This window comes from Pteropus medius, unplaced genomic scaffold, assembly GCF_902729225.1.
Source record: "Pteropus medius unplaced genomic scaffold, Ma_sr-lr_union100, whole genome shotgun sequence".
NCBI classification, from domain to species: domain Eukaryota; kingdom Metazoa; phylum Chordata; class Mammalia; order Chiroptera; family Pteropodidae; genus Pteropus; species Pteropus medius.
Window position 1 is genome coordinate 18,083,193 of NW_024342473.1, and position 15,297 is coordinate 18,098,489.

The 15,297-nt window shown below is 32.8% G+C and overlaps 1 protein-coding gene across 1 annotated transcript in view; it reads left to right on the forward strand.

The window, feature by feature from the left end:
• ADAM10 (ADAM metallopeptidase domain 10) overlaps positions 1-15,297 on the forward strand; it is a 110,567-nt gene that overhangs the window by 65,867 nt on the left and 29,403 nt on the right. Inside the window, exons 5-8 of the mRNA XM_039865472.1 lie at positions 2,428-2,528; positions 7,244-7,393; positions 9,505-9,597; positions 12,189-12,372. Coding sequence (XP_039721406.1) covers positions 2,428-2,528; positions 7,244-7,393; positions 9,505-9,597; positions 12,189-12,372 — 528 coding nt within the window. The remainder of the gene's footprint in view (positions 1-2,427; positions 2,529-7,243; positions 7,394-9,504; positions 9,598-12,188; positions 12,373-15,297) is intronic.

Here is a 15,297-nt window from a genome sequence, read left to right on the forward strand (position 1 = left end):
TTGGGTAAAATAGCACAAAATGATGGATGTATACATTATATCAAACTATGAACTTGGCTTTACATAATTAAAACAAGTAGGAAAATTCCAGGAGATCTAAAGTCTGTTAACTGAATAAAGAACTTAAGTGTATGTCCACTTGTCTATGAGTATGCCTGTATATTATGTTCATAGACTGGAGGAACCTCTTTAGCTGGTGGTTCAGGCAAGTTAGGTTCCATTAAGAATCTGGGCAAGGCTCACTGGGACATTTTTCAGTTAAAAAATAGTGGCAGAAGAAAGCATTGGAGTGATAAGACCCAAAATCTACTAAATCGTGAGAATCGAAAATTTTGGCATATTACACTGTAAAACTTCTCAGCTTTTGTGGTAGATTCTTATTAAATATATGTTGTATGGCACTATTTTCACTTTCTGAAGCCAGCCTTTGAAACAATAAAATTATATATGAGTTTTTTTTCTTGTTCATCACTTCAGTTGTGTTAGTTTTCCATTTCAAAATCATTTGAACTTGCTCCAGTGATAATACAGTCTTTTAGTCCTAATTTTATTTTGACAATTTCAAACTTAAAAAAAGTTGAAAGAATCGTGCAATGAACACATACCTCCTTCCCCCAGATTTGCCATTTTTTAACATTTTATACCTTCCCCACCACACTTTTTTGGGCAACCATTTGAAAGTAGGTTACAGGCATCATGAAACATCACTGTTGAATACTTAAGCACACATCTCTGAATAACATGTTTCACCCCTAAAAAATTAACATTAATTTTATATATCATTTACTATAGTCTATAATAAAATTTCTCCAGTTGTCCTAAATTTTTTTTTTTTTTTGCTATTTGTATATTATGTCTCTTTTTGTGTCTTAATTACCAGGCTCCCCAAACCCCAGTTCTCAACTTTTTCTCTTTTATTAATAACATTACTTTTTATTTTTCATATGTCTAGGGCAGTGACTTATAGAATGTTCCACAGTTTTACTGTGTCTGGTTTATTCGTGGTTAGATTCAGTTAACATTTTGGCAAGGATATTGTACAGGTGAAGCTGAATGTTTCTTAACTGCATCACAACAGGAGGCACGTAATATCAGGTTGTCCTACTATTAGTAGTGCTTAATTTGATCACTTGGTAAATGAAACGATAATCACTATATCTCTTTGGTGTAAAGGTGCCTTTTTTCTTTACAATTATAAGTAATCAGTGGGGTGAGACTTTCAGAGACTATGAATATCCTGTTACCTCATATCTTCCGGGTTTTAGCACCTATTGATGATCTTTGCCAAAATTAACTTATACATGTAGAGTTGTAAAATGATAACTTTTATGTCTGTCATTTCTTTCACATTTATTGATTAGAATTTTACAGCTGTTGCAGTCTTAACCCCTGATAAAAACTAAAGTTTAAATCAGAGCTGTTATATCAGTGTAGGTATGTTGTTCATAACCCCTACCTTCTACTTGTCAGTATAGATTTGGATTGTAGTATTTAATTCATATTTCCAATGAAATAGATCCCTAGTATCAACTTTAGGTTCTAAATTTTCTCAAGAAACTACCTGCAGTGTTTCTAATTCAGTGTATTACATCTATAAGCTACTTAAGGATTTTTTCAGTGCTTCTCTGCACACTCATGTCTTAGTGTTTTGACAATTTTCTTAATTATGGTTACTAAATTGAATTATAAAATATGTTCATGAACTAAGCAGGACATTAACAACAGAGAAGTATGTGAACTTTGAGAGAGTGGAGTAAACTTTTAATGACTAAACTAAATTGAATAGCTATTTGGAAATAGAACTAATTTACTTAAAGATAAATTAATCATTGTTTAATTTTTAAAAGGAGAAAAATTATAAAATAATTATTGTTCTATAAAGCATTTGCTTGAATTATATATTGAATAAATTTAAACTCTGTCTGCTTCTACTCTGCCATGGAACATGTTTCTAGGTCACTTTTCTGAGGCCAGTTGGTATTCATGAAAAGAGTTTAAGCTAAATATTATATTAGCCTAACTGTAGTTCAGATTGAGGTGGTTTTGTACACTTGCAGCATAGGAAATTTAATATGTTTGAAGGGAAAGTTATAAATTACAAAATGAAGAAAACTGCAAAATTAAGATGCTCTATATATCCGCAATGGGAAAGGTTGGGAAAGTTAAACCCACAATAAACAATAATTATTGTCCTTTTTTAGAATTTGCAAATCATCCAGATGATAAAGAGCTAGAGACCAGTAATGTTTTATTAAGGGAGAACTTAGGAACCTGCCAGGCTTGAAATTAGAATGCCTAGCATAATTCCTTTCCTATAGATACTCAGTAAGCATTTATAGCTTTCATTAATTATGACAAATTTTCATTTATAAGATAATTTGTAATATCTAAATGTGATAGTAATGATATTTCTTCTTTGTGTTTTAGACTATCCCCATAAATATGGTCCACAGGGGGGCTGTGCAGATCATTCAGTATTTGAAAGGATGAGGAAATACCAGATGACTGGTGTAGAGGAAGTAACACAGGTACGGATTTTAATACTAGCTTGCATTTAAAAAATGGAAATGATCTTAGGCATGTGTTTCTACATTAAAATGTATGTTCTAGAATTTCTGAAAGATTTGTACCACTGCGGGAAAATATTTATATATTTTCAATGCTCAAAGAGGCTAGGTAATAGCTATGTGGTGCTAAGATTTGAATACAAATCTGCATGACTCAATAAATATTACATTGCATGTCCAAAACATACTCTGTCTTACATGTTTTATTGTAAAATTTATAAAATATTCAGTTTGAACTTGTTTTTTCTATAAATGTAAGTATTTGTATTAGTGTGAAAATTAGACCAACTTTCCCTTGTTTGCCTGGGACTTCCCAGTTTTTAACAATAAAAGTTGTGTGTCTCTAAGAAAACTGAGATAGTCACCCTAATAAAAATTGTAGTGCTGTTGATATTTTAATTGTAATGTTTTGCTATTTGACTATTGTTCTTTTGTTCTTTTATTGACCTCCTTTTTCTTAGTAATAGGTGATAGGGTTATAGTTATTCAAAGCACAAGTTTAAAAAAATTTTTATGATAAAACATCATATAATTTAGATATCCTTTCTAAAAGTAGTAGGGTAGAATAATGTTTCTTGAGCTGCTTAAGTCACAAATATAGATTTGTGTATTTCTTGATCTGTAACATGGCATACACAATTCTCTGAGGTGGATCTATGAAGTATAAGTGAGATTTTATTCTTGCATTCATTGAACAACTGTGTATTGATCTGTCAAATATCAGAGACTGTGGTAGGTTCTAGTAATATGTGGAGATTAAGATGAAGTTTTGTCTTCAAAAAGTTTATAGTTTAATTGGAGACACAGAAACAATTGAAGGTAGTAACAGATAGAAGAGTATTAAGCATGGTGATACTCTATAGGGTGATACTCTATACACAGGAGGAATCGTTAACCTAGCTTGGGAAGTATTTGAGGACAGTAATCATAAACCGAAAGAATAAGCAAGAGTTAGGTTAGCCATGAATAGATGGAAAGGCAGGAGGAACAGTATACAGGCATACCTTGTTTTATTATACTTCACAGATGTTATATTTTTACAAATTGAAGGCAAGACTCTCCACCAGCAAAAAGATTATGACTCGCTTTATTGCCACACACACTTATTGCAGTGGTCTGGAACTGAAAATGTAGTATCTCTGAAGTATGCCTATATAGAAAGGCTAGAAAGATAGTAAGACTAGTAAAGAATTTTTAATTCCCAGGTGGGGTGCCAGGTTAGAGATTGGGAGACTGATTAGAAGTTGCTGCAGTTATTTAGTTAGGAAGTAATTGTGGCTTATACTAAGGTATCAGCAATGTGGATAGAGGACAAGACTACAGATTGTTAAATATAGTAGAGCTTAACAGTGACTAGATATAACATTAATATACAAAAGTAAGTCACATTTCTTTATATCCAGCAGACTACCAGAAATGTGACGAAAGAGGGGACATCATTAATGATAGTATCAAGAATATCATGTATCGAAGAATAAATGTAAGAATTATAAGACCTATTTAAGGAAATTATAAAACTCTTAAGAAATGTTAAAGAATAATTTTAAATAAATGGAGAGACATACCATGTTAATGGAAAATGATAAATAATATCAATTTTTTCCCCATATTGACTTGTAGATTCAATATAATTCCAATACAGATTGCAAAAGGGTTATTCACCACATTTGATGGGTCTAAAATGTTTTATGGAAAAAGTAAAAGCTAAGAAAAAGTAAAAGCAGGAAAGAGGGATTTACTCTAGCGGATATAGAAACTTATAGTAATTGAGTGTACTGTTAGTGAAGGGATGAACAAATTAAGCAGAGAAGTACAATTGAATGCTCAGAAACAGACCCATACATATATGAAACTGTTGTGTGATAGAGTTAGAATCTCAAATGAGTGAGGAATAGTAGAGACCATTGAATAGAGGCAGAAAAAAAATGTGCATTTGGAAAAAGTTGAAGTTGGATCTCTATCTCATACCATATTTAAAACAAAACAAAACTTCAGATGAATTAAAGTATTAAATGTCTAAACTGAAAACTTCGAAACTCTTAGTTTAAAAAGTAAGTAGAGATTTTCCTTTCTAGCTGTGATTGTGTAACTGGTATCCAACTAGCTTTCTTGCAAACAAAACAAAACAAAACAATTAGAAAACTAAGTGAAGTATATGAAACAGTTGTTGTCAAACATCGGACAACAGGCAGTGCAGAATTAAGAGTCTTCAGAGAGGAGAAATAAACATTTCTGTAATTTTCCTGATTTTTGACTGGAGGCATAATTTCAGGAATGGCACAAGGAAGGAGATCTCGAGAAGAGCAAGTACATGGAAATCTTTCTGAGTAAAAGAGACAGGTCAAAATTCAGGAAGACTGAGGTATCTGGACTTATGGGCAAAGTCTAAGCCGTGCATGCACAAGATGAGATTCTATGCGAAAACTACCAGAGAAAGAAAAACTATTGTGGAATCTATGAACTAAACAACAATCATAAATTATACTTGATAGAGATCCTAAGCCATGCTAGGAGTAGGTTAACTTCACCCTAGAGTGAAAGGCTACTGGAAACCTGCCCTAACTAAGACGAAAAACCAAACTTCGAAAAGGTCAAGGTGACTCTTAGCTGCCTGTCAGAACAAAGCTTAATAATACTTGTTAAAAGAGCACACAGAATGTAGATACTCAATAATTTAACATTTGCAATATTCAGCATTCCAAAAACATACTAGATGACAAGAAACTGAAAAATGTGATCCATAATCAGGGGAAAAACCACCCAGGTAGGAACGGAATAAAAAATTACAGGCATTAGCACACAAAGACTTTAAAACAACTATTATGATTATGTTCAAAGAATAACAGAAAATAGAATAGAAATTATAATAAAGAACTAAATATGACTTAGAGAACTGAAGAGTATATTTTCTGAATTGAAAAATTTAATGGATAGGCTTAAGAGCAAATTAGTTACTGCAGAAAACAGCATGGGTAAATGTGAATAAAGCAGAATAAAACAATAGAAATCCAGATCTAAGCACAGAGAGAAAGTAATTGGAGTCGAGGAAGGGGGGATACAGAAAAAATATTTGAGAAGTTAATGTCTTCAAAATTTTGAGATATGAAGAAAAATTGAAATTTATGACCCAAGAAGCTCAAAGAAACCCAGGTAGGATAAAGGCAAAGATAAATATACCAGGGCATATTGTAATCAAATTATTGGAAACCACTGAAAATGAGAAAATCATAAATAAAAGCAGCCATAGGAAAGAAGGTACATTTATATACAGGAGAACAAATATAAGAATAACTGCTGACTTCATTACACAGTGCAAACTAAAGATGTAGATAATGACATTTTCTAAGTGTTGGGGAAAAAACTGTCAAACTAGGATTTTATGTTCTGTGAAAATAATTTTCAAAAATGAGGGCAAATTAAAGATCTTTTTTTACACAAACAAAAGCTGAGAGAAGATGTCTGTAGGAGATATACATTGTTAATGGAAGTTCCTCAGGTAGAAAAAGGATAGGAACTCTGATCTAAAATTTAATTGGAATTCTCTATTACTGTGTCATCAAAACCCACTTAAAATACTTTTAGTTGTAAACAAATGTTTAAGTGCTGAATTCAATAGCATTGGTAATTCTTCAAACAAATACTTTTTGAGTGTCCAGTTTGCCTGCCAAATCTGTGTTAGGTGATAGCAATATGGTGAAAAGCAAACACAGAGATAGTATCTTCTTTCTAGAACTCAAGGTTTAGTAGTTGAAGTAATAGGTGGCGAGTGGGGGACAGAAATTAAATATGCACACAATAAACTGTAAGTTTGCTCTGTATAAGAGATATGGGTACATGGTTCTATGTGGTGGTATAATGTATAAATTGACCTTTGCTAAGTCTGAAGGAAGAAGTTAACTAGATCAGGAAAGGTATCATTAGCATGTGCAAAGACTATGGCAGGAGACAAAGTATGTGTTGGAAGATTAGAAGGAAGGCCTGTGTAGCTGTAGCACAGAGAGCTAGAGTTGAGTATTATAGGATCTCTCTGGGAAGTAATACGGATGGGAAGAAACTGGACAGGTAAGTAGAGTCTGCAATGCTGATTTGGTGGTGTGTATAAAGGATTCAGGGCTTTATCCTTAGAGTAATAGGAAGTCATTGAAATATATGGGTAGTATTTTCAAGTATGCATTTTGAAAAGATTGCAATATGGAGAATAGAGTGAAGGTCATTAGTGGATATGGATAGATTACATTGCTCTTATTGCAGTACTCTAGGTAATAAGCGATGGTCGCTTGAGTTAATGTGATGGAGCCAGAGATAATAGGCAGGTTCTTTAGGTATTTAGGAGACAAATTTGATAGGGCTAGGTGATAGATGGGGTCTATAGAGGTGAGGTAGAAGAAGATATCAAAGTATTATAAAGTACTATAAATTTGCTTTATAGTCAAATGGTTATATTTATTAAAAGGTATATTTTAAAAATGTTTAAAAGTGAGAGAATTGCTTGCATAAGTAATAAATCATGTATGCAGTAGAATATTTATGAAGAATTTTTAATGGCATAGGGAAATGCCTGTGGTGTTATATAATAAAGCAGAATATGAAATTGTTTATAATGTGTATTCTTAACTAAATAAAATTATAATAGCGAAGCATGCTAATGTTTAGAAATAACTCTTTTTGATATGTAGAAACATAAAGAAGAACATGCCGTTAATGGTCCAGAACTTTTGAGGAAAAAACGTACAACTTCAGCTGAAAAAAATACTTGTCAGCTTTATATTCAGACTGATCATCTGTTCTTTAAATATTATGGAACACGAGAAGCTGTGATTGCCCAGGTATTTATAATTTTCCTACTATTTTAAGATTCCTCATATTGTATCATTATACCTATATTTTCATTTAAAAGTTAAAGTTAGCACATATCTCATTTTGGAAAAATAAGGAAGATGTATTTTCAATTGTGATTTGATAAAATATGTAAGATAAGTACATAGATAAGTGAAAGACTAGTTAGGATATTTTAGTGTCATTCAAAAGAGAGTTGTAAGAAAATTTTCTGAAGGAAGTGATGACTGGAGCTTAGCTTTGAAAAAAGGGTTGAATTTTCATTTGTGGTCTTAAGAGAAGAATAGAGGAATCCTTTTAGTAAGAAGGATTTAATTTCTATTCTGTACTTAGCGCTGAGTTACAATGTTATTTGCATTTGTGTCTTCTCAACCCTTGTGAAAGTATAATGTTCTTCATGTTGAATGAAGGTCTCCAGTGAGTTTGATGAATGCATTGTGACTCTAAGGTTTGAGACTGAGAGGATGGACATGCCACTTATATAAATGGTGACCTCATATTGGTGGTGGTGATAAACTTCATTTTAGACATGTTTAAAAGCCAGGTGGTCATTCCCTTAGGATGTTGAAAATGTAGAAATGGAACTTGAGAGAGATTAGCTTTGAGCTTTCTGCATGGAATTTAAGAGTACAAACATATTTAATGTAAGAGAATGAAATCCAAATTAAGAAACTGGGAGATAATATCTGTATATAGTGACTAGGATGAGGAAGAGAAGCTATGGGCTAAAACATAATAGTTAAAGAGATAGGATTAAATAATTAGCCAAGGAATAAACAAAGTTTCAGAACAAAATGCATAGCTAATAGTGTCATGCTGCAGAGCTATCAAAGAGAATGACTGCATGTGTTAACTAGATGGCAGGACTCCTTCACAGCCTATACATATATCACATCATCCTGATGTACACTTTAAATATCTTATAATTTTATTTGTTAATTATGTCTCAATAATACTGGCAAAAAAGAGAATGACTACAAAAGGTAATTGATTTCTAGTTACGAGAAGTATATGAAAGCTCACAATAGACTAGTAAGGGTGAAAACATTGTGAATAGTAAGGAGTGGGTTGGCAGAAGCGGTGAGAGTTTCAAGAAATGTGAAAATAGAAAAAAATATGGTTGCTTACAAATAATACGAAATATTTGGGGGTAAAAAGAGAATAAGGATTGTATGAGGTGTTGTAAGAGAAAAATGATCCAGTAGAAAAGCAATGTAAGATAAAAGAGAAAGAAAAATTGATGTGAAAAAATGTTCTTGAAGATGTAATAAGGCCTGGGGTCAGAAATAAAGTTACCCTTTAAGGAAGAGTACCTTTTGAGGAAGATGTAAATGGATAAAGATAGAAAAATGTGAAGGTATATATATTTTCACATAAATAGTAGCAAGTGCTTTTTGTAAATGTAGATGAGAAGGTTATATACAGAGTAGATTAGAATTCAGAGGGTTTAGTTGAGAGTCATCTAGGGTAAACAGAAGATTCTTTTGTGTTCTATCACCATGTTAATCTCTTTCTAGAGTTTAGGAAAATCTGAATGTATTTTTATATTTTTATTACTCTCCGCCAGTAAAGCTCTGTAAATTTATAGGAACCTTCTGTATTTTGTTCACCATTATATCCCCAGTACCTAATACAGTGCCTAGTGTGTAATAAGTGGTCAACAAAACTTAAAGAATGTGTTTTAGTGCAGAATAGAAAGACCAAATTCAGAGAATGACTGAGTGTCCTGATATTATCAGAAAGATCTGACATATATTTGAGCTGAGCTGAGTCTGAAGGATAAATACCTTAGGCATAAGGAAAGAGCATGTAAAAAGGCATGGAGGTGTCACATTGTAGGATGGATTAAGGAAACAAAGTTTTACATGACTGAAGTAAGAGTGCATGTTGGTTTAGACCAGAGAAGAGTCTGGAAAAAGCACAGAATCTTCCCTCTCAGCTCCGGCGCACTAATTTTTTCATTCTTTCGTTTAATATGATGCAGATATTTTAAAATTTGAATGTGAACGTGAATAATTCTTGATTTGGGAAATGAAAATTCACAATCTTTTTCACATTTTGACATTGCATCTAAAATGTTTTTCTTTTTTTAAATCGATAGATATCCAGTCATGTTAAAGCGATCGATACAATTTATCAGACCACAGACTTCTCCGGAATCCGTAATATCAGTTTCATGGTGAAACGCATAAGAGTAAGGAATTTTAATAATTAAGAATTTAAAAAAGTAAAACAGTAAGGACCATGTTTACAAAAAGAAAAATGCTTGCTTTTTTACTTCATTTTTATGCATTAGTTTAAATTGTGTTTACTGATGCAGTTTATCTTTACTCTTGGCTTTTGTGCATATACATACATGCGCATGCACACAGAAGGGATACCTGAGTTTATGATTTAAGAATGAAATCTATAGGACTTTAATCTGAGCTTCAAAATAGGTATGACAGTACTGTTTTTTGTCTTATTAATATACCAGTTAGAAAGCCCTAACCTCTCAATAACCACAGAAAAAGTACTTGACATTTTTTCCCCTGATGTTATTCCCCATTTTCTTAAGATTTGTCTTATGCAGTATATTTCAGTATATGTCCCATTTTGTGCTCCAAGAGAGGGAAAGATAGATACACTGGATAAATAAAATCAGAAATTGGAAAAACACTTTAATACTATACCCTTTTCTTGAAATTCACAGTGCACACTAACATATCTCAAGTTTTGAGAAATCCTTTAGGAAAGAAAACCATGTTTTTCTAAATTAATTTGACCATGAGACCTAAAGAGATAATGATCCAGAGTGACTGATTATTAGTTTTAATGTTATAAATTGCATATAAGTAAATATTTAGTTACAAAACTGGACAAATTGTTTCAAATTTTCTAAATGTGAATTCTTTCAATGTATACAGCTTTTAAAAATTTGAATTTATAAACTAAGTAAACAACCTGAGTTTAAAAGATCATTTTACGAAAGTATTTACCACAGGATTTCTTTATATTTGTGCTATTTTTCTTAAAATATGGTTGACTAGATTATAATTTTAGTATATGTATGTAATATATTTAATGACATAGCTGAAGGTGGTCCTTTTAGAAGTAGTATGATTATATATTAAATTGGATTATTTTAAGATGAAATATGGTTTATGGACATACAATATAAGAACTATTCATAATCAATCGCTTTTGATATTTTGAGCCATACAAACATTTAAATGAGCGAGTAAAAGTGGTAAGTCATATAAATATTGCTGTTTAGTAGGCAGAGCAATATAATGCAAAGTAGTGAAAAGTAGAGACCACCTTAACAAATTTTAGTGAAGCACAGTTTTTTGAGTAAAATAATTTGCATTTTGAAGATGCAAATGTACTATATTAATGGGTAATGTGGCAATTGATTGTTTTCAGGCCCTTAACTGGGATTAAAACTTGAGTTTAAATCTCACCTGTTAACGATTGTGATCCATTAAATAATTTGAAATTTATATTAGCAAATATTTAAATATTAATCATTTCATTTTTAATATAGGTCACTAAAATTTGATGCAATTTTTATTGTTAGCCAATATTACAGAAGTATAAAGGAATTTCATTTCTATATTTAGTGGGAAAAAGCCATCTATCTATAGCATGTCTCTAAGCATGGGTTATTTATAATATATAGTGTGCCTGTTTTTAGATTTTTGTGTGTGTGTGTGTGTGTTAAATGACCATCACTGATTGTTGCTGGTTAATGTTTATGGACAAACCAGATATCCTGAAATCTATCCTAAGGCAATTGCATTCAATGGTGTTTTTGCCATTCTGCTTCTATGCCCCTTAGTTTTACTGAAGTATGTGGATCCTAAAAAGACCAATAGTTCTTATTTGATCAACTGTTATATTCTCCCATTGCTACTGATAGTTTTAAAAGACTGAGGTGTGCCTTATAAAAAATGTTTTCTTTCATATATACCCCTTTTTATTCTCTATTAACAGTATTGTATGTAATTCTCTGACTTACCTGAGGAAAGTCAAATTGTTTTAGGACTTCAAAGGACAGGTATCAGTCTCTGAAAGGAAGCGGGGGCTGATAAATGGAAACTTTTGTTTAATAGAAGTTTGATATCAGAAACAGATTGTAAAGGAGGAACTTGTACCAGGAGTATGGTAGCTAAGTGTCGAAAGAAGCAGTCTGAAGGAACTCAGCTTAAAAAGAGAAATGAATTGGCAGTAAAAAAATAAAATAAAATTCTTGCCCACATCTAGGGAAAAAAATTGAACTTGCAGTTTGAGTCATAAGACTCTCAAGGTAAGTAGAACCAAGAAAATGATTTGTCTGCTGAATTGACAGACTTGGGTTCAATATTTGTTTTATGTTCTAGTAATTAGCTAAAATATAGGGTTTTATATTCTTATACTTGTCACTATATATAGGAGACTAACACTAAAATAGACTTGCTCACATGATTAAATTTGAGAAATTGCATTATTAGAAGTTTTAAAAGCAGAACTTGTTTTTTCATCCCGTGTTCAATATTCAGGAATCCGGTGAAACTTGCTCAGAGATTTAACATTTTCAATTTAAATTCCCTTACTCTTCCATCCTTTTTTCTTTCTTTTTTGGCTTCTATAATCAGCTCGGGGATGCAGGGGGCTAGTGAGAACAACTGTAGAAGCTTTAATTGAGGCCTAATTTTTCATGGGCCCCAAGCATGTTGTCCAGGTGGATTCAGAAGGTGAGCTAAAACTTACATTAAGGCTCTGCTAACATTAATTGCTTATCTAAATCATTGTTTTGGATTTTAGATCAATACAACTACTGATGAGAAGGACCCAACAAATCCTTTCCGTTTTCCAAATATCGGTGTGGAGAAGTTTCTGGAATTGAATTCTGAACAGAATCATGATGACTACTGTTTGGCCTATGTCTTCACCGACCGAGATTTTGATGATGGCGTTCTTGGTCTGGCTTGGGTTGGAGCACCTTCAGGTAGTTTATCTAGCTATGTCTTGATATTTGAAACAAAAAGTATTTTTCAGGGCAGATTGAATTTTACAAAGTATAGGAAGGAGAAAGTGATGCCAGTACAATATCTTTATGCAACTCGAGTTAGGCAAGATTCATTAGCATGATGTAATAAATGGACAAATAGATGAAGCAGCTTTTTATTTTGAAATGAGTACTAACTGGGAGATACCCTGACATTTGGTATGTTCAGTAGCTGAGGTAAATAATTTTATGAGAAAAAAATAGTAGTCATTTCTGAAACCAAAGCAAAATATTAATTTTTTTCACAAAAATTACTTATTAATTTTTTAAAAATTTTAAAGAAAGTTTTAGAGTCAGAGAGGGAAAACTGTTCTTGCTTCCATTCTTCAGTGAGTTAGAAAGCAGAGAAACCCTGGTCGGGAGCAGCAGGTAGAAAGAAAAGAAAGCCTGCCTTTATTTATTTTTTTTCTAGCCTTTATATTAACAAAAGTGAAGTGTTGCCTGAAAAGAGATGGCAGGCAGGAGGCCCCTGTACCCATAGCTCCATTGACCTCACCACCTGGGCCCATATTCTACTGGGGTCTTTGCTTAGCCATGAAAACTATTGTCATTGATAAATCTGGGATAGGATGATTTCCTTCTCATAGCAGTGGGGGTGAGGGTCTGTGATCTACAGTATAATAAGTTTTAGTAGTTTATTTTAGAGAAATACAAATTCATTACTTGAAAGATGAGTAGAGAAAAAATCCCAGATTCTTTGAATAGAAATTTTGCCATGTATAGTTTGATTAGTGGTCTATCATCTTTTGTGCTATATAAACAGCAATTCTTCTGATAGATACATCATTTTTATCTCTTTAAAAGAACCAACTTCTGCTTTATCCAGAGTAAGACACTTTTCTATGCCTATTCTTATTAATTTATTCTGATTTGTTATGCATATTTTAACATCTTTTGTATTGCGTTTTTGCTTTTATATTTCTTGCTCTTTTTTAAAAGCCAGCAATGAATATCCTGTTTACAATTTCCGAAGCTTCTTTTTTTTCTTCTGCATTTTAAAATGTACCCAATTTCATGATGTCATTAAGGTACAAATTTATCTCATGGAGTGCATATATCATAGTGTAGTATTTTTTGATATTTGTCTCTTATTGATAATCTGTTCTGTTTTTGTGTTACTTGCATTGTCAGCAGATTGTACAACTCACTCTTTCCTATGATATTTCACGTTTTATAACTTTTAAATTTCTTTTCCTCAACAGTTGGTTGATTTTATCACAAATCTTGTGATCCCTTCTCATTCATTAGTAAGAACTGGCAAAACTCGGGGATTCATTTGATTTTTGTTTGTATATTACCATTATTAATAGAGTGGTTCTCAAAGTATACTCCATGGGACTAGCAGCATTAGCATTATCTGGGAACTTGTTATAAATGTAAATTCATGCCCCTACTCCAGGTCTACTAAATCAGAAACTCCAGATGTGGAGCCTAACAATCTTTGTTTGAAGAAGCTCTCTATGTGATTCTGATGTACACTAAAATTTGAGAACCACCATATTAATATTTTGTCTCCGAAGAAGCTCGCTTACAATATGTTTTCTGGGCAAATGATTGGATGATCTTAAACTAAAAACTTGCCTGCCATTTTGTATTTTTAACCCCAGACTATTGTTCACTGAGAATGTAATGCTCCTGAAGGAGCTTGGTCAGATTTTCCTAAATCTTCAGATATCCTCACGTTTATAGATGAAGCCACTTTTCTTTTAATAGATGGTATTTTTAGATTTATGGAAAAATTGTGCTGACAGTAATGAGAGTTCCCGTACCTCCTTTCCCTACCAATTTCCTATATTATTAACGGCTTACATTAGTATGTACATTTGTTACAATTAATGAACCAATATTGTTAACTAAGTTAGTCTATAGTTTATACAGATTTCTTTAGGTTTTACCTAAGGTCCTTTTTCTGTTCCAGGATCTCATTTAGGATACCACATTACATTTGGTTATTATGGTTTCTCAGACTTTTCTTGTTTTTGATAATTTGACAATGTAGAGGAGTACTGGTAAGATATATTGTAGGATACACCTCTGTTGCAGTCTTTTTGGTGTTTTTTTTCTCATGATTAGACTGGGGTTATGGGTTTGGAGGGCAATTAGTTTTTATGTCTAGTTCTTTATAATATTTGGACCACCATTTGTGGTGCTGTCCATTTTACTGAAGCAGCAGTAGGCAGAGTTCTGGATTGAAAATGGTGGGACATATTACTTGTATTTTTGTCACTGATTGCTTCCATCTCCCCCAATTCCCCCAGTTTCATCTTTTAGAATTTTTGACCTGTTTTTTTAGCAAGTGTAGGGTACCTGCCTTGACATAACATTGACAGCTTTCTTCTTCATTTTCCTTTGCCTTCAGACTACTTGAACTGAGTTTTATGTTTGACTTACATTTTGCTTTTTTTATAAGGAACTTTATACATTTGACTTTATTATTATTATTTTTTTCTCCTCTTTAATAACTCTACTTCCCCACTTCCACCCCTGACCTATGGATGTTGCCATTTTCCCTTAAGAAGTTGATCTCTGAAGGCGGGGCGACTCCTCCCACATGCTTGAGGCATGCACCCGGGCCTGGTGCACCCTGGGGGCCTAGTGCACCCAGGAGGCCTGGCACACCTGCGGTATGGTCTGTGGCTCCACCTGGGGTGTGAACCCAGGACCTTCTGCATGTAAAGCAGATGTGCTAACCACTACACTATGGAGCCACCCCCTGGTTTTATTATTTCAACACCCATATGACGTTTAGGTGTTAATACCTCTGTTCTCCAGATGAGGAAATAGGTTCAGAGACTTTGACAACCCCAGTATCAAACAGAACCTAGAATCTTGACCTTTTGATTCCAGGTTTAATGCATTTGGTAG